Here is a 22,738-nt window from a genome sequence, read left to right on the forward strand (position 1 = left end):
TATCAAAAGAAAGCTCTGTCTTCAAAAAAATGTATAAAATTAATTTGGTTACATAGCTTTTCATGATGGCGTAATTGTCAGTCAAACTTTCACAGCGCTGAAAACTGAAGAACAGCCTGGAAAGGAACATCCTGGTATCGAGGTGGATAAATGACAAGTCTAGTTGAATGCATCTACTTCCAGGTACCCCATGACCTGGATAACCGAGAACCTTCACAGACTGAACAAATAACTTACCGGCATAATTTGGTACTATATACACAGTAAATAAGTTTATTACATGTAGCATCTCAGCCTATGTACAACGTAGAACTGCTGCTGTTTCAATAAGCAGTTTCTGCCATGTTACTGTGTTATTAGCATCAACAGTTTTCTTACACAACTGTTTGTTTGTTTTTCATTATAATAGGCACTCTGAGAACAAATATCAGCTAAAACAAACATTTCAATTACCATTGTTTAAATGTACAGTATGGAAACCATAAACAAAAAAAAGAGATGTATAATAAAAACAAAAATTCTACTTTCAAATGTTTTTGTTTCGTTTCTTTTACACAGATATACACAAGTCCTTTTTTTCTCTCTCTCTCTGCCAAAGGGTTCAGACAAAAGTCCTATTTCTACACAGTGGCAGTTTACATTATAGGCACTGAATAAAAAAAAAATACAAATACAAATACAAAAGATAATTAAAAAAAAATAGTCTTTGACACATCTACAGTATGTCACTGATTCAACTCAGTATTTTCAACCCTTCGGGATTCCAAAATCAGAGGACAAAAAAAATAAACAAAATTTAAGTATAAATAACACAAATAGGTTTGTGATACTTTCACAAGATATTTGTAACCAATACTGTTAAAGCAGCCATTCTGCAGTCCATTTGTGTGCAAGAGCATGTAGCAGCCTTTGTGCACTTAGCAAATAAAAATAAAAAAAGGGGGCGGGGTGATGAATTGTCTTTTTATTGGCTGGTCCGGTCCGTGGAGAGAAAAACGATGTGTTGTTCCTGGGCCCTTTCAAGTAACTTCTTTTTCTTTTTGTTCTTTTTTTCCTTCTTTTTCATTGTTCTCTTGCCTAAAAAAAAAGAAGAAACAGCAGAGATGTAAAAAAGGTTTACATTATATTGCGATTTGCTTTGGATCATAGAAAATGCCTAAAATAAATATGTCAAGTCGATCAATACAAATATATAACAAGAAAAGTATTAGAGTAGTATTAAACTTTCAAGCTTTTTTCAATAATGAATCCAGATAAAAATAAAAAATATATATATTGTCCAGCAAAATATTTATTTTACATTTTTGCCCAAGCCATTAAGATCATGTTTCAGAACAGCTCCAACTTTCTCAGCTCTGCTTCCCTGAACTTCCAGTCCAGTACAAGATGACAATAGATAGAGCAGTCTCCAACAGGCATACATTTACAAGCTTGGAGAAGGGAGGAGAAAAGATGATGGAGGAAGTAGGAAAGGGTAGCAGGGGAATGACTTGCCTTGCCCTGCCTGTGTGTTTGTGGAGACACACACAGCTTACTAGCACAGACAATGGAGGCTCCATAGGACCCTGCAAGGGAAAGGAGCCACCCTAAAACAAGATGTCAAGATCAGTGCTCAGGGGACCAGCTGATTAAACATCATTTAAACATGGAGTCCAATCCATTGTAAATTATTTGATCAGCATTTGAAAGAGCTTAATAACCTTTTAACTTGAACATCCCTAAATCTGGACTGAGGGGGGATCATCATGTGAAAGAGGCGTTTCTGATGTGTAGCAGAAACGCCAAGTGTGAGAGGAGGTAACTGATGTGAAAGGAGGGGGCCCCTAATGTAAAGCGGTGGCACCTATTGCAAAAGGAGGGGTTCCTAATGTACATGTGGAACTTATATAAAGAGGGGATTCTGATGTAAGAGGGGGGATTCTGATGTGACAGGGGCTGCTAATGTAAAGGTGGGACTCTGATATAAAGGAGGAACTCTACATTGTGTTTTTGCATGGGGTTCTCCAGGTTGGTATACATTCTGGAGGGGCCACACTTTAAAAAGAAATGTTACATTTCCGTTTTTTAAATTTAGACTGGGGTGCCTCAAGATTTCGCATCTTTTTTAAGTGTAAAATCAGGTTGAGAAATGCTGCTCTAACACAATGCACAGCTAGGCAGGTGACACTGCTTTTTCCTGTCTCAGCTTTGTAGCTTCCTGTGTCACCTGCTACTCAGTGGGCTCGAAGCTGACCCACTAACAAGCAGGCAGGTGAGAAGGGAATCAGCAAATGTGCCAACAACAAAAGTAGCCATACCAAACTACAAATCCTTTGGTAAATAAAACTGTTTGATATGAACTGTATGGTTGGCGCTACGCTCCAAGCACAAAGAACAGGATCAATTTTCGCTACAGTTCTACTATATAGAAGAGATGTATTTCTGAAACTAGATCTTACTGCTTAAGAAAATCTCAGAGACTGCAGCTTATTTGTAGTGACTTTGTATATAATTATCCTGCTGCAGAACAGTAGTTTACTACACTCAAATCTCTTAATATTCTGATTGCAGTCATGAAACACAAGTACTAATCATGGCTTTAACTTGAACATGCTACTCTTGTGATCCCCAGTGGTTTGTAGTGCCGGCCAAAAATCTGGATGCACTTAATATCTTAATGAAGCCATGTTTTATTACATAATCTGCTAAAACACAAACAATAGACTGCAGCCCCAATCAGAAACACATGAAAGCGATTTGTTGTCAGTCAGCTTTAGACTGATAGTCTACTCTTATCAAAAGCTAAAGGATCAAAATTAAAATGCTCATTTGTTGATGGTTGCCAGCACTCAATTGCCATTGCTAAAAAAGGAGGTCAATTCAACGATCGTTAGTGCAGCCACTTAACTGGCAGTAATTTTAACTATGTTGCTGAAGCGGGGTCACAAAACTGTGCATGTATGAAGTTTCTATCATGGGACATCAGTTCAGGGGGGACACTGCTGGAGCACGACTCATCCTATATCCGCAGGGGGAGTGAGTGCTCCGGCGAGGACGGGAGCAGGATGGAGGGTAAGATTTGTTGTATCCCTCTATAGTTGGTGGTATTCTGCATTGCGCTGTATAGAGGACTACAAATCCCAGAAATAATACATCATACAGCGCAATGAGGAATTCCACCAGCTATAGAGGACTACAAAACCCAGCAATAATACATTATACAGTGGTGCAATGGCGAATACCGCCAGCTATAGAGGACTACAAAACCCAGCAATAGTACATTATACAGCGCAATGCAGAATACCGCCAGCTATAATGTATTGCTGGCATTTGTTGTATGCCTCTATAATGTACTATTGCTGGGATTTGTAGTCCTCTATAGCCATTGCCATTCTGCATTCATTGCTATATAGTTTTACACTTTTCATTTCACTATATTGCACACCACACTTTTTTTTTTTTCTTATTTACTATCACCGCTCCAAGTTTGCGCCCGTGATGGACTACAATCTCAATACAAACTAGTAGCTCATCACTGGAGCCATTTTTTAAAATGTTTTTTATTTTTTATCCGATTAACCGATTAATCAAACTCAATAATCGGCTAACTAATCGATTTTGAAAATAATCGTTAGCTGCAGCTCTAGCGGTGTTCGGAATGGAGGAAGCGGGGCCCCCCTCCTCTTACATCACTGGCCAGCGACCTAAGAGCAGGTGGGGCCAGTGATGTAAGAGAAGGCGGGGCCCGTCGATAGCAGATGAGGCGGGGCTAGGAACAGGAGTCGGGGCCCCGGGACCACAGAGGCGCTGACAGGTAAGAGATCTCAGACCCTGCAGAGCCCAATATAGAGAGTCTATGGTGGGCTCTGCAGGGTCACTCTCCGCTGGGGCTCTGCAAGTGGCATGACTAGCAATCGCGGGGCCCCATACAAAATTTTGCTATGGGGCCCTGTGATTTCTAGTTACGCCCCTGGTGGGCAGGATGATATCTGGGGTATTTGGCTCAAGGGCTCCCAGGAGAACTAAGGTGCGGATTCATGACAACTGAAAAACATTGAAGTTGTTGCCTAACCAATCAGGATTGTTGCTAAAATGGTCAACCAACAAAGATATTTAGTTTTTAAAAGATGTTGGAGAATGAAACCACTTGACAGTTTCTTATACACCATGCAGCCAAAAGTTTGCAGACCATTGACGAACACACCTACTGCGTACAAGCTTCGTTGACATCCCATTCTCAAACCATGAAGATTAATATGGAGTTGTCCTTCCTTCCTGCGGCTTTAACAACCTCCACCCTTTCCGGATGGTTTTTCACAAGAGTTTGTAGGGTGTTGGTGGGAATTAGTTCCCATTTAGCCAAATGAACCTTTGTAAAGTTCATGTATTGATGTTGTAGGAGAAGACCTGCCCCTCCAGTTTATCCCAAAGGAGTTCAGTAGGGTTAAGGTGAGGGCTCTCTAAAGGCAGTTCCTCCATACCAAACTCATCAAATCATGCCTTTATGAACCTGGCTTTGTGCAAAGGGGCACAGTCATGCTGGAAAATAGTAGGGCCTTCCCCAAACTGTTGGCAAGTGTACAATGTTCTAAAATATATCTGTACTGTATGCTGCAGCATAACAGTACAATTCAATGGAAGCACCTAAACTCAATATTTATTTTATTTTATTAATTACAGTTATTTATACAGTGCCGACAATCTACGCAGTGCTTTACATAGTGCACATTCACATCAGTCCCTGCCCTCAGGCCGCAGTCAGCTTACATTCTAAGGTCCCTATTGTGCACGCATAAAGGGCCAGTTTAGACAGGAGCCAATTAACCTTCCAGCATGCCTTTGGAGTGTGGGAGGAAACCGGAGTACTTGGGGAAAACAGGCAAACTGCTTGCAGATAGTGTCCTGGCCAGGATTCAAACCGGGGACCTGCAAGGCAGAAGTGCTAACCACTAAGCCACTGTTAGCCATATAGTGCATCTATCCAGGGACTCCATTTATGACATCTCTGCACTTGAATTCCTAAAACTGCATGCCTGCTGTGGCTAATAGGAGTTGTTCCCAAATGTTTTATTTATTACATATTGCATGTGGTAGAAGGTGAAAAGGATGACAGAAGCACCCAAACTCCCAAGCAGGCAAGAACAGAGTCAGGAATTATGGCTGGAAGATCTTGCTTTTGGAGTTTATAAGACATAAAAAGAAATGCCTAACTCAGCCCACTAGGTTCCAAGTATAATTAAAACATTATTTTGGGGCAAACTGGCGCCTTATTTTGTCTATGATGAAATGTTTATGGAGGTTAGTTGTGATTTGCAGTTTGGGCTAATTTTTTTCTACAGTTTTTACAGATCAACATCTATGTGTACTACATTTCTGTGGTTTTGCCTCTAATAATTCAAAGCCATGTAGACAAATCTGCTCCATTGGGCTAACAACTGATATTAAATTGTTCTTTCCGCTCCATAAAATATCAGCGTTATCACAGTTTGATTTATTTGGATTTTTAATTTGTAAAAACTACCAGTTCTTTCCATCTGAAACAGGAAGAAAGGGTGTAGAGCAGGAAAGAACTATTGTTTGGTTATATTAATTTAAAATTCCTTTAGAGTGCTATAGGACAGTATAACCAGCATGCTAAAAATACACAATGTATTTCTTCCATTCATTTTTTTTTAATTTTTTATCAAATCAAATAAATCATAGGATCTAAAACCCCTGTCCAAGACATTTTGGCTGAGGTGACAGGGGAGATGTCCTATGGTTTTAAAGAACAAAAACTGGAATATCTACTTTCCCCACAGTTAAAAAAAAAAATATATATATTCTGGACTTTATCTAAATACTACAATAGCTGCCTGGCTGTTATACCCCCTTTGATTTAATTATGTTTTGAGTGACTGACCCGAAACAGGTTAGTAGATCAGGAATGTCCTTAATTATATATGTATCCTGGGCCAGTGATTTAAAATATTGAAGCTAGAGGGTCAGCATGACAGCCAGGCTAGAATTTTCGGAATGGAAAGACAGCGATGGCAGGTTCCATATATTCCTTAGTGATGATTTCCTTAAAATTGTGCTTGTGTCAGTCCACAGGTTTTTAATTTCGAGGGAAGATGCAAACATCTCTGTTACGGCACGCACCAAAAAGGAGTAATTCATGCATGTCCACCAAACATCAGATATCTATGGACACCCTGACAGATGAGGTGTTGGCCTTTATACTAGTATCCAGCTTGTTCTTAGGCTACCTCCAGCCATTAGTGAATAGTCAGATTGGGATAAATTCACATGCCTTCCTCAACAACCCCTGGCCGAGCCATTTCATTGCAGAGATGCGATTGGCCAGGATGGGTTTTACCCAGCTGATTATTACTGTTGTCCTTCCCTACAGTAGACCAGTGTAATCAACAAAGCACTTCCCATGCTTTGTCTATTGGAATGTATATTTACCCAATGCGAACAATCAGGCATATCCATTGCTTGTTACACCATTAACAATCCAACCACTGTTAAGTACTGTGCCCATATTGTTGATGCCTGTAAGGCACCATTGGGATTAATGGGATTAATTCCAGCTCCACCTCGCTGAAAAAAAAATGTACAGGTCCATAAATTTGCCAGCTTTGTAAATAGGATTTACCTTTTTTACCTGTTAATATGCAGTTATTTATCCAGAACAGAACACACACTTCTTCTTGCCATGGTTGAAACTATACTAATGAAATGCTAGGTCTGTGTCACAAAGCGGGCCATGTTTTAAGTTCTCCGACGGCAATAAACAATTTTAATATTTCTCATTGGGCACGATAGATAAAATGAGCTTGTACAAACACAAATGATCAACAGTGGTACATTGCCCAGGTCCACAGTGCCATATACTCCTGCTGTTAGGTGAGAATTACAGATTCTCCTTATGCAATGCAAAACCAATGCAGTAAAGAGAACAGTAGTTCAGACGAGGACACGTTAAACCGAAACACATTTTTACTTTAAAATAATGTATGTGGTACACAGTGGCGTAACAATCGCCATAGCGACCCAGGCGGCCGCTATGGGGCCCGTGCACAGGGGGGCCCGGCCAGGCATCCCTCTGATGCCGTGTGGGCCGTCTGGGTCGCTATCGCATCTCGGGTGCTGGCTGTCACCAGAGGGGTAACAATCGCCATAGCGACCCAGGCGGCCGATATGGGGCACGTGCACAGGGGGGCCCGGCCAGGCGAGGATCTATGAGGATGTACGAGGTGATTCAATGCAGTTTGAAGTCCAGCCATGCTTCCCCATCTGTCCTAACTGAAACTCTGTACCTGCGTACGAGCTCTGCCTGGGAGAGAATGTGCTGAAGTCTGAGCTTTGCAGCTGTGATCGAGTGATCACAATTGCAATGCTTTCCAGGCTTGAATACAAATATAAAAGAAATGCATATTTTTTATATATTATTAATTATGCATTTCTTTAATTTTTGCAAAAGGTGAACTTATCCTTTAAATGGATCCATAAGAATTAATACACAAATGTAGAGACTATAAACTGGCCTCACATCTAAATAAAATAATCTTACAAAACGTCAGAGAATCCGGGACATAGAAATGGGGCGGCAAATATAGACCATCAGATCTTGCAGAGCAAACTATGTGACCATGTGGTATTAAGGTCTTCATCCTATTGTGATGTTCTAAAGCTTCCACGGGGAGGGACACTCACTTGTAGAGGCCCACTGTCCACATTCAGGATTCGCTTTTATAAAGCTAGAGGGAAACTCTACATTCTAAGGAACATTTTGGCTCTGCCAATGAAGTTTATTTGAAATAGAGACGACGTGAGAGAGAGAGAGAGAGAGAGACAGTCTGAAAAGAAACACCAGCGTATTTAGACTAAATAAATAAAATGCCCTGAAGTCAAAATCTCTACATTTATGTGAAAACATTATCACAATATCATTTGCATTGCAGTTCCCCCCCCTGCTTCTTATAAATGCTTTTATGCACGGCCTAGTACCTAGCATTAGATATCCCATTTAACATTGAAACATATCCAAGAGCATGTAGAAATCTCCCACTCCACTTCTGTGGTCTTTTCAAACAACCAGAGAGAAAAAAAAAAAGAAAAAAAAGAAAAGATTTCTTTCTTGACCCAACAGAAAAATAGAGTGTACACACAGATTCTGGCGCCAAGCAGATTTGATTTCAGTGTAAGAAATTAGATTATCTTCCATTAGGACCGTGCGTGCATTTAAGAGGTTGTAGCTAAGCTTATTTGTGATTTTCTACTCTGCAATTCCTTCAAGTGAATACATGGAAATTCCCTTGTATTCGGCATACGCCTAAAGTGGTTTCACCGATAAAAGGTACTTTGCCTTCCACTCAACAAGGATTGTTTACATAGCCGAGGAATTATGGAGGTTGTAGCTTGAGTGGGGCCAAGGGAGGAAATAGGGGGTAAAGAGACGTGGGACTATTATTCATATTGACCAACCACAGGACAGGTTTGATTTTCTAGAGCAGGTTAGAAAATGTAGCCATTAAACAATTGGTTGGTAATTACATCAATTAACCAACTGACGTGAAGACAACAGACACGGCTCCAGGTTTTCTAAATTAGTCATATGCGTGTATTTAGTTGCAGAGAAGCTTTGTTTATTTAATGGTTGCTTATGTGTTTAGGTTATTGACCATTTCCCATCATGGTATATGGACACTCTCCGGTATTGTTGCAGCGTCACCAGTGGAGTACCTTCTTTTTATTTTCTCCACCGATTTTCTGGTGTTGTATGATTTTATTTGGGTATATCTACCATGTTGCTAGGTTAAAGCGTATCTAAACCCAAAAGCAAAGATGTAATATTTTGCAGCTTACCAATCCTTAGATTGGTGGCTGCATTAGTTTTCATTTTTTAGGACTTTTTAAATTTTCTTTCACTGTTGGCTCTGGCCAGTAAGTCTATTATTTTTCCAACTTCCTTTAACAAAAACCAAGCTGTCCAAGAAAGGTAGCAGATAGCGTGTTCAGACAAACCATTTATACAGGGGTGTTTACAATGGTCAGCTTTTATTCATATACTGTATGTAATACCTTTATCCCAAAACAGCAAAAAACAAATGGTTGCTGCAACTGCTTAAAAAGTGTTAGCCTGAGTTTGGATTTAATTTGTTAGTCAAGTCCATCTAAATCTGTACACACTGGTAGCAAAATTGCGGCCCTCCAGCTGTGGGGAAACTACAAATACTATCATGCATCTGCCTCAGTAGGCCATGCCTGTGGCTGTCAGACTGGCAATGCCTAATGGGACTTGTAGTTTCATCACAGCTGGAGGGCTGCAGTTTGGCTACCACTGATCTAACACAACCCACTCCTTGGGGGACAATGCTGCTGTCCAAGGGTGGCTCCGTTGCTCCTCCATATAGTGGTGCCACCCTAAGACAGGAAGTACGTTACCAACTGCATCACTAGGTTATATGGGAAAAAAAAGCCTAAAGAAAACTAACACAGCCACCACATTTAAAGGAGATCTATGAGTTGAGTGATTTTCACTCATCCTCATAGTTAGAGCCGACCTGTGACAAAGAAGCTGTCGCATGTCGGCTCTATTGATCGTGAAGTGAGTGAACACATAGCGTCGCTCGCTCACTTTCCAATCATCTCCCTGCAGAGAGCGGTGACTATCAGTCACCACTCCCCACAGGGATTCCCCACTCTCCAATCCTTCAGCGCTGAGTGGAGGAACGAACGGGGAAGGGGCGGGGACCGCTGGCTCCGCCTCTAGATAGGCAGACTCAGCTGTCACTCACGCAGCTAGGTGGATCCAGACAGTATTGTCAGGATCCATCCCGGCTGTGGCGCTCTCAGTATATCATGGGCAATATCACGCTATATACTGAGCTTTGGGTCATGGGAGGAGGTTAGTATATTTCCTCTCGTGACCTATGAGAGAACTATGAGGAAAAACACTTACCCCATAGCTCTCTTAAGGATTGCTAAACTTCAATATATTACATTTTTGTTTTGGGGTTTAGACACGCTTTAACTCTTAATCCTTGTGTTACTGGAACACATTGTGCTGAATTCTGCATTGTTTAAGTGAACCTTACCAGGCCTACAATGTTTATAAAGTAACAAAATTGCTAAGCTGTGGGCATCATGCACCGGTGTTAGGTTTCGGGCTGGTGGCAACGGGCAAATGCAACGTGCTTTCAGCTTACATTTGACATCAGTTTAAGATGCTTCTCACATCAATCACAGTTCATTGACCGGTGCATTTGTCCTGCAGTTGACCTCCTTCTGACCAGCAGTTGACCTAAGCTGCAGCAACCAGTTAACTGCTTTTTCATTGACTTATAAAGGTTTCCAGGAGTACCCAAATCAAAAGCATTCCAATTGGAAAAAAACTTGAGTTGATTACCTGATAACTCTGTTTCCAGGAATCTTCCAGGACAGCCATCGAGATATAGGCTCCGCCTACCTGCAACAGGAAACACACCAACCACATTAAATAAATAGACTCCTCCTTCCATCCCAAGTCAGTAACCTCTAGGACCGAAGGCTACCCCATGCACAAAAGTATCCCCTCCTTCATCCAACCTCGGATGCCACCTGGATACACACCAAGGGCGGGAACTGGCTGTCCTGGAAGATTCCTGGAAACAGAGTTATCAGGTATCACTGCCGCGGCGTTGTCCGAGGCCACAGCTACATAGTGCCCGGCTAACGCCGCCCGGAACTGGCAGAGGGCTAGCTCTATCGCCTTTAGCTCTCTCCAGTTTGACGACTTGAGGCGGCTCCCCTGCTCCCAGGCTGCCTGCCAAATGTAGTCCCGGCAGTGAGCACCCCAACCCCAGGCACTGGCATCTGTCGTGACGACCAGCGGTGTTGGCTGAGACCAAAGCCTGCCGACTGAGAGGTTCCGACACTCCATCCACCACAGAAGTGAATACACCAGGGGGGGCCACCATCTGGCGCCAGCTCACGTGCAGGAGGATGGTTGCCTTCCCTGAGTGATGGAAGGGAACCTTGGCCAAGAATAGGATGGGGGTCCGATAGGGAAGCCCTGCATGCGCCGCAGCAGGTAATCCTGGAGTGGGTCCCGACGCATAGCAGGGTAGGCTCAGCCCTAAGGCAAACAAACATGAGCCCTGAAAACAACAAACATTACGATGTCCCCGTGTAGCCGGCGGAAACACAAAAAAACTGACTTGGGATGGAAGGAGGAGTCTATTTATTTAATGTGGTTGGTGTGTTTCCTGTTGCAGGTAGGCGGAGCCTATATCTCGATGGCTGTCCTGGAAGATGACTGGGGAAAAAGTGCATAATTACACTGCCTGCCATATTTTATTTATGCTCTTCATTATAAAATAAAACACCATTATAAGCCCTCTGGGATACCTACCCTGCAGTCTTGAGCTGCAGAGACTAAAGACAATGCACTTATAACCTCTGCGGCTTCAGCATGGAATAAAATAATCACAGGAAAATGGGGAGCAATCCAAAATAAAATCTATGGCATTAAAACACTGGAATAAGACATGAGTACTAGTACAAGAGTAGCAAGAACGTCTATACATTATTCATGTATTGTGGAGATGCTTAAACACAAATCAAGGGTTCTTCTTGGTTACCACAATACTCATTTTCCTTCTGAAATTACAGTCTACCCCAGGGACGCCCATAATTTTTCGTCTGGAGATCTACTTTTCAAATGACGAGCTCAATGAGATCTACCAACGAAAAAACACCTGCATTCAGGGGCGGGAGGGGGCATGGCAGTGCATTGAAGTCAATGGCACCGCAGCCACGCCCCCAGTGCAATCGCAGCACCAGGAATGCAGGCACATTAGTGTCTGAGTTCCGGTCCAGTGCGATCTGCAAAAATTCTGCATTTTTGCAGATCGTGCTGGACCGGAAAACACAGGCATTAATGGAGCCGTCGACAGGGAGCCGCCGACTCGTGCTCCAATGCATTCTAGAGGCCGAACACTCTGGAATGCAGACTTTGTGGTGTCAACTGGCTCTCTCCTCTCTCTCCCCTGTTTCTATCTGCTGTCTCTTCTCTCTCTGCTCTCTCTCACCTTTCTTCTGTTTCTCTGCTGTCTCTTTTCTCACTTTCCCTGCTGTCTCTCCCCTGTCTGTCTTTTCTTACCTCCACTGCAGCAGCTTCCCAAGTCTCCTTTCCTCTCTCCTTCCTGTCTGCGGCGTCTGACACATTCAGCCGCACGAGCACCGGGGTAGAACAGGGCACAGGTCAGTGAGCCGATCGCGATCTACCAGTGTTCACTTTGCGATCTACCTAATGGGCACCCCCTGGTCTACCCCATAGTATAGCCACCACATTTACAAAATCACCAATGCAAACACAGCCATTAAAGCTGAACTATTGCAGCTCTGCATTCTTTAATAAATCATTAAATGTATTTTATGCAACTAGCATACTTTAATTTTACTTGGCATCAGCCTCTTGCAATTCCCTGTACTTTGGAGCCAATCAGACTCTGCTATATGAGCACAGGTCGTCAACAAGAAACATGCTAACAGGAGGAGAACGCAGAGTTTTGTGGTAATTAGTTTTTTAGGCATTTCATCATTAATGGTTGCAGGGCTGAGAGGTCAATCTGGTGTGCTACATGCAAATATTTGAGAGCGCAGAGAAATGGCACCATCAGCTTCCCATTTCTCCATCACTGTCCAATCAACAGGCAGGAGGTAGAGAGAAAATATCACTGTATTCTTTGTACAGGTCTGTACCTGTAAGGGCAGGTGCACAACTGGACGATCTGTGACTGCGCGGCAATCTGCATGATGCCGTGTGGTCACAGAGTCGCTCATCACAGGTGGTCGCGCTGTGGCTGCCATTATTTTCCAAAGGCACCCCAGTCACTCCGGGTGGATGTTGCGGTTTCCCAGCGCGATTCCGCTTGTGCATCCAAACATGATCGCGGCTTAAACAGTCGTGCATAGTGTATCGCAAAAAAAAAAAAGGTACATGTACCTTTTTTTCTGTGATTGCCACGCGATCTGCAACTGCGCAGGACCAGAAGTGCGTCCGGGATCACTCAGGTCTGCACTGGGCCTAACAGGGAAAGGTGTCATCCACCCAGCTGTGCTATGGAGCACGGCTGTATAAGACCCCTTTCATATGAGTGGTCCGATTGGGTCTACCTGTCCGTTTTTCAGGATGCCCAATGTTGATCTATGGGGAGCTGGGTGTAAAAGGATGGGAGTCCGATAACACCTGGTTACCCCCGACTCCAAACCAGGTCCGGAAAAACAAATGGAACACAGTTCCGTTTTGTCAGACCTGGTTGTGCCGGATTGGGGTAATCTGATGTAAATGGACACATGTATATTTACATCCAACTCCCCATAGACTAAACAGAGTCCATACGTTTTAGTTCTTTTGTCCATTGCAAGATAGCAAAAAAAACTGGATGGACCTGGATGCCACAGTGATGACATCCAATCCATACTGCTCTGATCAGGAGGGGATCTGTACACGATCCTTCCTGATCAGCTCATTTGAAAGGAGCCTAACTGAATGCACCGAATGGATTCTTTACAGTTAAAACAGATCCATTATATGCATTTCATTTCTGTATTTAGCATCCGAGACAAACCTTTGATAAAAAAATTATACTAAATGGCCTGTCCACACAAAGGAAATTTTAGTGCTAAACAGAACCTGGTGAGCTGGATCGGCCTGGGGCTTCTTATAAGTCTTTGGTTGTATACTTCAGGAGCAAGATCGCCCTTTTTAATTCCCAACGTTGTTCCTGTCCACTTGGGATTTTTGGATGTTCCCACATCTTCTGTTGCATTCTCATCATTTAAAATAAATGAATTCAGCATGACGTGTAAAACCTTCTCATAATGGTGCCAACAGGTGTGCCAGCTGGTGTAATATGTTGGTGCAGGTCAAGAAGAGAAGCTGATATTGAATGGAGGGAGTCTTTCCCGTGGGTTTCCTGGGCTTGGTCACATGACCTCATATATCACATGGCTTATTGCAAAAGATATCAATGTTTTTAAAGAGGAACGTTACCCACCAATTTAATGTCTCCCAACAGAGACACTTTCAAGGCATGCCAACTATCGAGGTTGCAAGTGTGCTTATTCAGCTCTTAACCAATCGTTAAAGCTCTCACGTGGCTGGTGTCATAGCTGATCACATGGGTAGCGCCATGGCAACTGCAAATGGAGGCCAAAATGGCACCTTCCTTGGCTGTAAGGGATAGGAGGTTGAAGTTCCGCTTTAAAGTTGGAACTCCAGGCAGATATAAAAACACACAAATGCATAAAGCTCGGTATCAATTAATACATCCTTAAAAACCTGTAGGAGTTACTAAAGAGTTAGAGAAACATTAAGTCCCCTGCCCTGCCAGGCAGTGCTGTGCAATTCTCAGGACTGGATGGACAGAAATACAAATACTTTGGCAGGTAAAAGATCTACCATATATGCCTTTCATCTGTATTTAGAGGAGTTTAGCTTCAAATTTCTAGAGAAAACTGGGAGAATGGGAAGGAGACGCTAACTGTCTTCAGCTGGCATCAGGAAGACCCCTTGCATTAGATGCTTCTCATTTTGTAGCTGTCTGGAACTTTACACCTACTAATGAACTATAACTCCCAGCATGCTCTGCTGCAGATGGCAAGCACCTGTGAAAACACTTGCCTCACTGCCAGAGCAAGAAAGAAGTCTGACCCCAGCAAGTATGAAAGGAATCTCTAGTGAGGTTTGAAATCCGTCCATTATTAGGCATTTTATCATTTCAGCGGAATTCCACCTTTTTCCAGTACGTAATGGTTTTTACTTTTGTTATGTTAGCCAAGAGTTTAAATCATAGATACTTGGTGCCTTATATAATTATGTCCGCTTCCAAAAACAATGTTCTTGCACAGAAAAGAATGTAATAGCAGTTGGTTACATTAGAGCCGTTACTTCACACGATACATGCATGCCGTTATGAGGACCAGTCACCTAATGCTGTGTGTGGGAGCTGGGTGGTCTTGCAGATCACATCACCGGTATTTCCTGCATGCCCCTGCCAGAGCATAGCAATGCATGAGGATAGTGTTCTGACCACTTGCACATGGCGGAGTCAGCAGGAGAGAGCCTTAAAGAAGAACCCCTTACCCCTGCAGTGGGACTACCCCCACACCACAAGGGTCAAGTGTTCATTTTGTCTTGGGGTCTCAAACAAAGCAGACATACTCACCAGATTCTTGATCCAGTGGTGGTCAACACCTCCCCTCTGCTCTGGCTATGGAGTATCCCTCGGCGTCCTAATGTCTAATGTGGGTCAATAGACTTGCATAAGATGTGATGACTTTAGCGGACCTAAGACTCGTGAAGCTCAGAGGAGCAGAGGCTGTGGAGACAGGTCAAGCAGCCCCGAGAGACTGAGGATCAGGTGCGTAAATCGGCTTTTTTATCCCACTAGACAAAACGTGAACTTAACCTTTGCAGTGCAGAGGCAGCACCACTGCAAGGGTAAGTGTTTAGTTTTCCCGGAGTTCTTCTTAGAAGGATAAGTGCGCTTATAGTTTTTCTTTCCCCCACCTCAACCTCCCCGCTGTGCTAAACTCTTCCTCCCCAGATGCATACTCTCCTTCCAATTTTGCCAGCTGACCTCTGGTGTTGTACACCCCTTCCCCTGCTTATCTTCAGTGCACGGACCATGCCTGGGCAGTAGCTTCCTATAGGCTTCTATGGAACCATCTCCCATGCATCTCCTACCTCTCCCTTGCTTCCCAGCTATACTAGCTATACTAGCCCTTCCTCCCCTGACAGAAGCTGAAACAAAGTAATTCAGGTATTTGCTTGCCTTTAAAATAAATACATTTAATTCCCCCACAAGACCGTGGGCTCCACGTGCCTGTCAATACAGAGAAATATGCAACTTTGTACCAAACATGTCTGTGAAGGTTCTCATTTATCCAGGTCATGGTATACCTGTAAATAATAAGTCAATGCAACTGGACTTGCTGTATTTTTCTTGAAGACGTTTCACTGGTCATCGACGACCAGTGAAACGTCAAGAAAAATACAGCAAGTCCAGTTGCCTTGACTTATTTTTTTTACAGGTATTTGTACCAAACAGCTTTGTTATACAATAGCTGAATGTTCATTGTACAGACACATAGTTACATAGTATTTGAGGCTGAATAAAGACACAGGTTCATCAAGTTGCATGCACCTTTATCATTTTAATGATGTTTATTCTTGGAAGAATTTAATAGGATTCATCTGAAAGTTAAATACATTTAAAATGATGTATTAAGGAATGCAGAGCTGCATTAAAGTGTGTAGGTTATATTCTGATGTCCAGCTTTAAAGCCCTTTTGAGATTATATTTTAAATCAGCTGAATACATTACAGGTACGTAAAAAGCACAAAAAAATAACAGTAAAGCTTACAGTTCTTTTTTTTTTAGAAAGCAGCCACAGCCCGAGTACAAAAGCCTGTCCCCTGTCAGCATGCTGTTAAGTAGTGTCCTTGCTCTCTGCATAGAAGCAGTTGTCACTCTGCAGAGGTCTGCATGCCTTCTGCTTAATCAATCAGATTTCTAGCTCTGCAATAAGCAAAGCTCATGCTCCCTGCAGAGCCACAAGGATTGACTCAGTAGGGGGCGTGTCAGACCTCTGTAGGGGGCGTGTAAAGAGACCACTGTTTCCATGCAGATAGCATGGGTCCTTTGTCTGACGAATGCTGGCAGGAGACAGATTTTTCTCAATATACGGCTGCTTTTCAAAGAAAATGGACTGTAAAATTTTGCAGATCTTTTCTCTTGATGCACCCGAAATGCATACAACTGCTTTAAACGGAAAGCTCAGTTGGCCCCCAAATGTGTTTTAATGCAATCAACAGAAACGTACCCTCGTAATAAATTCTAATATGAGAATGAACGTTTTGATTTCATCATAAATGTTCATTAAACCGTAGGCAGTTATATTTTGGCAAAAGCACCTTTTTCCAACTTTCTTTAAAAAAACAGCCCTTCTAATCTAGTTTCCATTAGACTACCCGCAAAAAGCGTCTACAGGAGCACATAGATCAGCCACCCTTGTAAACTGTTTTATTTTAAAAGGTTGCTGACACATTTTGGACAGGTAACAAATCATAAGTGCTCTGCTTAGGAAGTATTTGCAGAGTGAGGCTACAAACAGCCAGGTCATCAAAAAATCAGGTAAGATGCCAACAAGACTCGGTGAGATTCTCCATCTCTTACAATCAGTTTGACAATTTATCACTCAAAGTATCAGGCCAAAAGAAACAAATATAATGCAGGAGAGTCAAAGGCCAAAAGGGAGAATGTACAAATACTTCAACTATGGAACATGGCAACCACACAACAAAAATGAAATCATTTGCTTTTATTCCCTTCAAACGTGTTTTTCATTCCCATACACATCTATGGGATCACAAAAGTTGCTTAAAGCAGGTCAGAAGGAGGACAACTGCAGGTCAAATGCACTCCCTAATAAATTCTAAATGATCTCAGTAGAGTATTTAACTGTATGTCAAACTGAAGCCTTTTCCAAAATACTAGAAACACGCAGCGCACAGCTCACCAGTCATACATTCTTGTAATTCACATTCGATGCACAGATGACCCTCTTCTGGAGCGATGGTCTCAAAAACTGTAGAACCAGCACACAATGATCTTCCAAAAAAACGACTTTATTCCACAGGCATCTGTACAAAATAACAACCGGTAACGTGTTTCTGCCTTACGTGCCCTTAGTCATAGCTGTGACTAAGGCCGAGTAAGGCAGAAATGTGTCAGCTGGGCTTTTCTGTACAGATGCATTGTGTGCTGGTTCTTCAGGTTTTTTTTTAGACCTTTACCAAAAGAGATTCCACTGCACTCCTTACCAATATATATCCCATGATATGGGTGCTGAAGTGACTGTGGGTGACTCTGCTAAAGTCAAAATGTACTGCGTCTCTAGCACACCGGAGTCAATTGTCCATAATATATATCTTCTATTGACGCATGTATATCTGGTCACAGAAAATGCAATGTTTTGGGGGCACTTGGGGTCCCTTCACCAGTCACAATATCATCAAATTGTGCCTGATGAAGGGACCCTAAGTTGCCCCTGAAACGTTTCCTTTTCTGTGACCTGATAAACTGATGCCTTTGATACTAAGCCAAGCCCTAAATCAGTTCATTAAACTTCTGTATTGTCCAAACAATGAACAGAAAGTGATCAAGGAAATGAACACACAACTTTTAAAGGCAAGTCCACCCAAAAATAATAATTTCTGTATTTGGTAGACCTTGCAGAGCTAAATTACCTGAAAGTGTATTACATCTCACCTGCTGTGGTCAATACAATCGTGCCTAGTTCATTTTATATTATGGAATATACAGCAGGATGGATTGGAAAAAAACAATGGTGGGCAATAACACCCCAAAACTCCTAGGTGGCATTAGGAATTATGGAAGGGAGGGCTTGCTTTTGTAATTTCCAAGACATAGGGTAGGGCCAGGGGCTGGCTCAGCCCTGCCTGCGCCAACTATAACCATAACATCAATTTGGATGTCTGGCATTAACAGCTGAACAATGATTTTTTTTTTTCAATGCAAACACTCTGAAATTGCAAGGTAAAAAAAGTGCATGAATGCTTATGCTATGTGTCTTGTGGCTTTCTCAGCAGGTTTCTCAGCTGTTCAGGCATATCAGCAGGACCCAGGATTCGCTATGACCTCTTGGTTTGATCTCCGCAGGATGGGCAGGTCAGAGGTCATAGACTTTCCACACCTCCCTAAAAGTATATAATTTTTTTTCCTACATTTTGCATTAGGTGTAGATAACATCACAGCACAGCACGTAAAGGGGGAATTTACTAAAACAAGAGCAGCCTAGCATAGAACCCAATCAGTTTCTATCTTCAGCTTGTTCAGTTAAGCTTTGAAAATGAAAGTTAGAAGCCGATTGGTTGTTTTTATCTGCTCCAGTCTTAGTAAATTATCAGTCAGTCTCCTCCTAGTCCTGTCCTGGGTTATTCCTTCTATTTTGATTGACAGCTGCCCTCAGTAAAACAAGTGGCTGATAAAAGTGCAGGAGAGAGGGAGGGCTTGCTGGGGATAGAACAGCCTTTGTTACATGCCCAGTTCCTGGCAAAGAATAAAAAAGTCGTTCCTATAGAGAACTTTGTGTGGGCATAATTACATCACTTCTCTCTGATGGCAGCATTTCCTTTATCACCTCCCACTAATGCAGAGGAAGTAAATGTAATAGACTCTGCAAGATTGCATATGGAAAATATAGAATCCAGATAAAGCAAAACCTTGCACAGATTTGCAAGTATTCTTGCTTGCGTTATACATCAGTTCTGATTTAATTATATTATTGTGCTGCCACAGCCACCGTCAAATTACATGAATACGAAACTACAGGTCAAAGCATTCAAAACTGCAGCATATGCCCAAAACACAGTCCTTGAGTTGGGGGATAAATACATTTTAAAATTAATCAGGAAGGTACTATGTAGTCAGTCTGCCTCCAAAAGAACACAGAAAATTGCCAGAAAAACACATCTGGGTTGACTGAACCTCAACTTCCAGCCAACAAATAATTTTATGACCACCAAAACACGTTAGTAAATTTGAACCTCCGTGTTTGTCTGCGAAATGTGACACTGTGAACTAGAGCCAAAGTTTACTGCTTAGGAGCTCGGAAGGTCAAACCTCTAAAATGTTATCAGTTTCCATTTAGCACAGACAAAATGTTATGACACTAAAGAGCAAGATCATTTTGCCACATGTCTAGGCTCTCGAAGCATAAAAAAGGTCCCACAAGGTCACAACCTTTTCTTGAACTTCTCTAGCCAAGCCCTCAATTTCGTTGACACAGAATCAACCATTGGTCACATCACATTTCAACCTCAGCAGACTTGCTACAGGATATGTTCCTGTCTAGATGACATCCAACAGAGACCAGGTTCATGGGAGTCTGGAAAACTACCAGTCTTGTATTTCATACCAGCCGAGAAGCCTGTCAAAGGATCATGTAAGAGAAAACATCTGCAATGCTACACTGAAGGAACATAATGTTGACAAATTAACCTTTTTGAACCGGCCAGTCAGAGCAAGTTAGCAACAACAAACTGCTACATTAACAATGGGGTCATTTATCCAACTTTCAATTGTTTAAGAAAAAAAAAAAGTAGTTTGTTAATTCATATAGCTAGGTCTCTGGGAAAAGAGTCTTAAGAATTCAAACAAATTTCCCTAACGTAAGGTATAATTCCTCATAGTAAGAAGTCCATGAATAAATAAGTATATAGGCAAATATTTACAAAAGAATAAAAAAACAATTAGATCTATATATATTTATATCAAACCAAATACCCAAGAACCAGAGTGTCAGTTTTTATTGCCACAAACTGCAAATCTAGCAAAAAGGAATGTATAGTGGTTTTGTATAGCTTAAAATTATTGTTTTCTTTATTTATTTTTTCTTTTATTAGGCAAATACAAAATACTGCATATTAATATTGTTTATTTTCATTTTCAGCCAGCAGGTACAACGCTTGACTCCTTACACATGTTTTCTGCCTTTTTTTAGAGCTCAAGCTCCAATTTGCACACAGTGGTGAATGTAAGAGTCTAGATAGTGACTCCACCTCTTCACTGCTTGTTAATTAGTTTTAATTAGACAAAATCTGAAAGTAAGCAGCTCCTTCTTTGAAGTGTCATGGGTGAACCCTTTATTCAATGCTTATTTGTAAAACAAAGATTTTTTTATAAATATTAAAAGAAAATATTAAAGAATAGTTTAAACATGTATAAACTTAAAAAAAAAAAAAAATACAACTGACCCAAAACAATAATTTTCAACCCCACCTTCCTTCCTTAGACCCTAGAAACATGGAGGGCAGTGCTGGAGCAGGTAAAGGGTGAGTAGTACTTTGCACCACTCATGCAGGGAAATAAATAGGTTATAGTTATTTTTTAATACGGATGTTGGGCTTTATTTTGTTCCTTAAAGAAAATAATTGGACTTTAACACTACTTTTATTCTATACAGGCAAGTCAAGAAAACTTGCAAATGCAATCTTATAGACTTTTCTATTTGTCCTTCAGTTGAAAGCTCTTATATTTTATAACAAAGAAAGCATCACTGGTAACCCTCTAAATGTTAATGCTTACAGCTCCTAGTCTCCTGCAGGCATGAGCAAAGAGTAAACATCTAGAAAGATGCTGGGGATGCCCTTCATAGAACAGACCCTATATTCTCCTCTCCCCACAGGATTTCCTTCTTTGTAACTGATCAGTTGCCTATAATAACGTCTTACAGGAAAGTAAAAATGATGCTTTATCGATTGCAAAGTTATCTGACTGTTTTACCTGCATATTAGATATTAGGTTACATTTTTTGTTTTATCATTTATTCTTAGAACTTGCTCTTGTCCTTATTAGACACCATGGCAAATATTCAAACTTTGCTTATTGCGCTGAAAGAACGGTAGATACCTGAAATTCAGGTTATATTTAAATATTCAGAAGGGGACTATACATGGAATACAGAGCATATCTTAATATTCAATAGGGAACTGTACAGAATGGAGTTTACCGTGTTTTTCTTGATTAGTAAAATTAGGATATTACCTATTGAATAATCATTTTGGGAAAAAAAGACAGACATTTACACAACTCAGCCACTGGAAACTATAGAAAAGTTTTTGTTTAGAGAAAAGTTCTCAAAAGTATCAGAACAAAAAAAAAAAAAGAACTGTGTCATCATAAAACTAGACAAGGACTAACATCTCTATTGTGCGGTACTTTTCAAGGATCATTTTCTCTTTTTCTAACCTAGCAGTGACCTTAAGTTTTTCTATAGATATTTCTAAGAATAGCACATCTGTTCTTCTTTACCGCTGTAACACGATATTTTATACCCAATATAAAAGTGTAGGCCCCCTGCAGGTCCATGGACCTTTGCCAAATTCTTCAAATAAGACTGTTTCAACAATGGTGGAGTATTCTCTACACCGGCCCTTGAGAGATCACACACGCACACCGAAGTATATATATGTAATCTCTTCACCTGTAATCATTTTTTTCTTATCTTTCTGCACATTTTATATGAAGATGATCAGCATTATATCACAAAAGAAGGAAATCATAGAACTTTTTTCTTAATATAAATATATTTTTGTCAGCGCTCCAACACTTTTTTTTAATGTTCAAACATTTCCACATTACATTAAATATTGGAATGTGATCAGCTTGTACTAAGACTGAAGGGTTAATCAAATCTGGAGAATGGGCTTATTGCAGATTTTTATTCACCTAAGCGTTTGTGTAATTTCTCATTTTCATGGAGAATGATCCAATTTAGCAGCGAGTCACAACTGCATGAATATGGTCAAGCAAGTCAGTGCTTTTTGTTCATTGATTTGCCAGACTGGCAAATCAATACTCTCACTGCTAAAGAGCAACGGAGTTAAAATCAGTGAATGTATTGGTTCATATACCCCTTGCAGCAAATGCTTTTCTCAGTGTTACTGAGTAGGACTGCAGCCTTTTGTTATTCAACCCTCATATCTCTTATAACTCTTATATCACACTTATCAAAGTAAAGCCAAATAATCAATGCTCTGCTCATAAAAGAAACATAACATAACAAAGCCTAGTGTTCACACAATAACATTGCACTGAGACATTTTTTGTATGCAGCACAATGCATGGCATCAAGGTGAATTAAAAATGTTGTTTTTAATTTATTTCAAAAGTAATATTTAAACATCACAAAAAGTAAA

The 22,738-nt window shown here is 41.3% G+C and overlaps 1 protein-coding gene across 3 annotated transcripts in view; it reads right to left on the reverse strand.

The window, feature by feature from the left end:
• Positions 1 to 637: 637 nt before the first annotated feature.
• The window catches only part of RSPO2 (R-spondin 2), a 90,932-nt gene continuing 68,831 nt past the window's right edge, over positions 638 to 22,738 (reverse strand). For 2 of the 3 annotated variants that reach the window (XM_018570805.1, XM_018570797.1), the window contains one exon: positions 638 to 1,077. In XM_018570805.1, coding sequence (XP_018426307.1) covers positions 965 to 1,077 — 113 coding nt within the window. In that variant the 3' untranslated portion in view covers positions 638 to 964. The remainder of the gene's footprint in view (positions 1,078 to 22,738) is intronic. The other variant, XM_018570789.1, reaches the window with a different exon arrangement.

This window comes from Nanorana parkeri, unplaced genomic scaffold (assembly GCF_000935625.1).
Source record: "Nanorana parkeri isolate BGI_ZX_2015 unplaced genomic scaffold, ASM93562v1 scaffold39, whole genome shotgun sequence".
NCBI lineage: Eukaryota > Metazoa > Chordata > Amphibia > Anura > Dicroglossidae > Nanorana > Nanorana parkeri.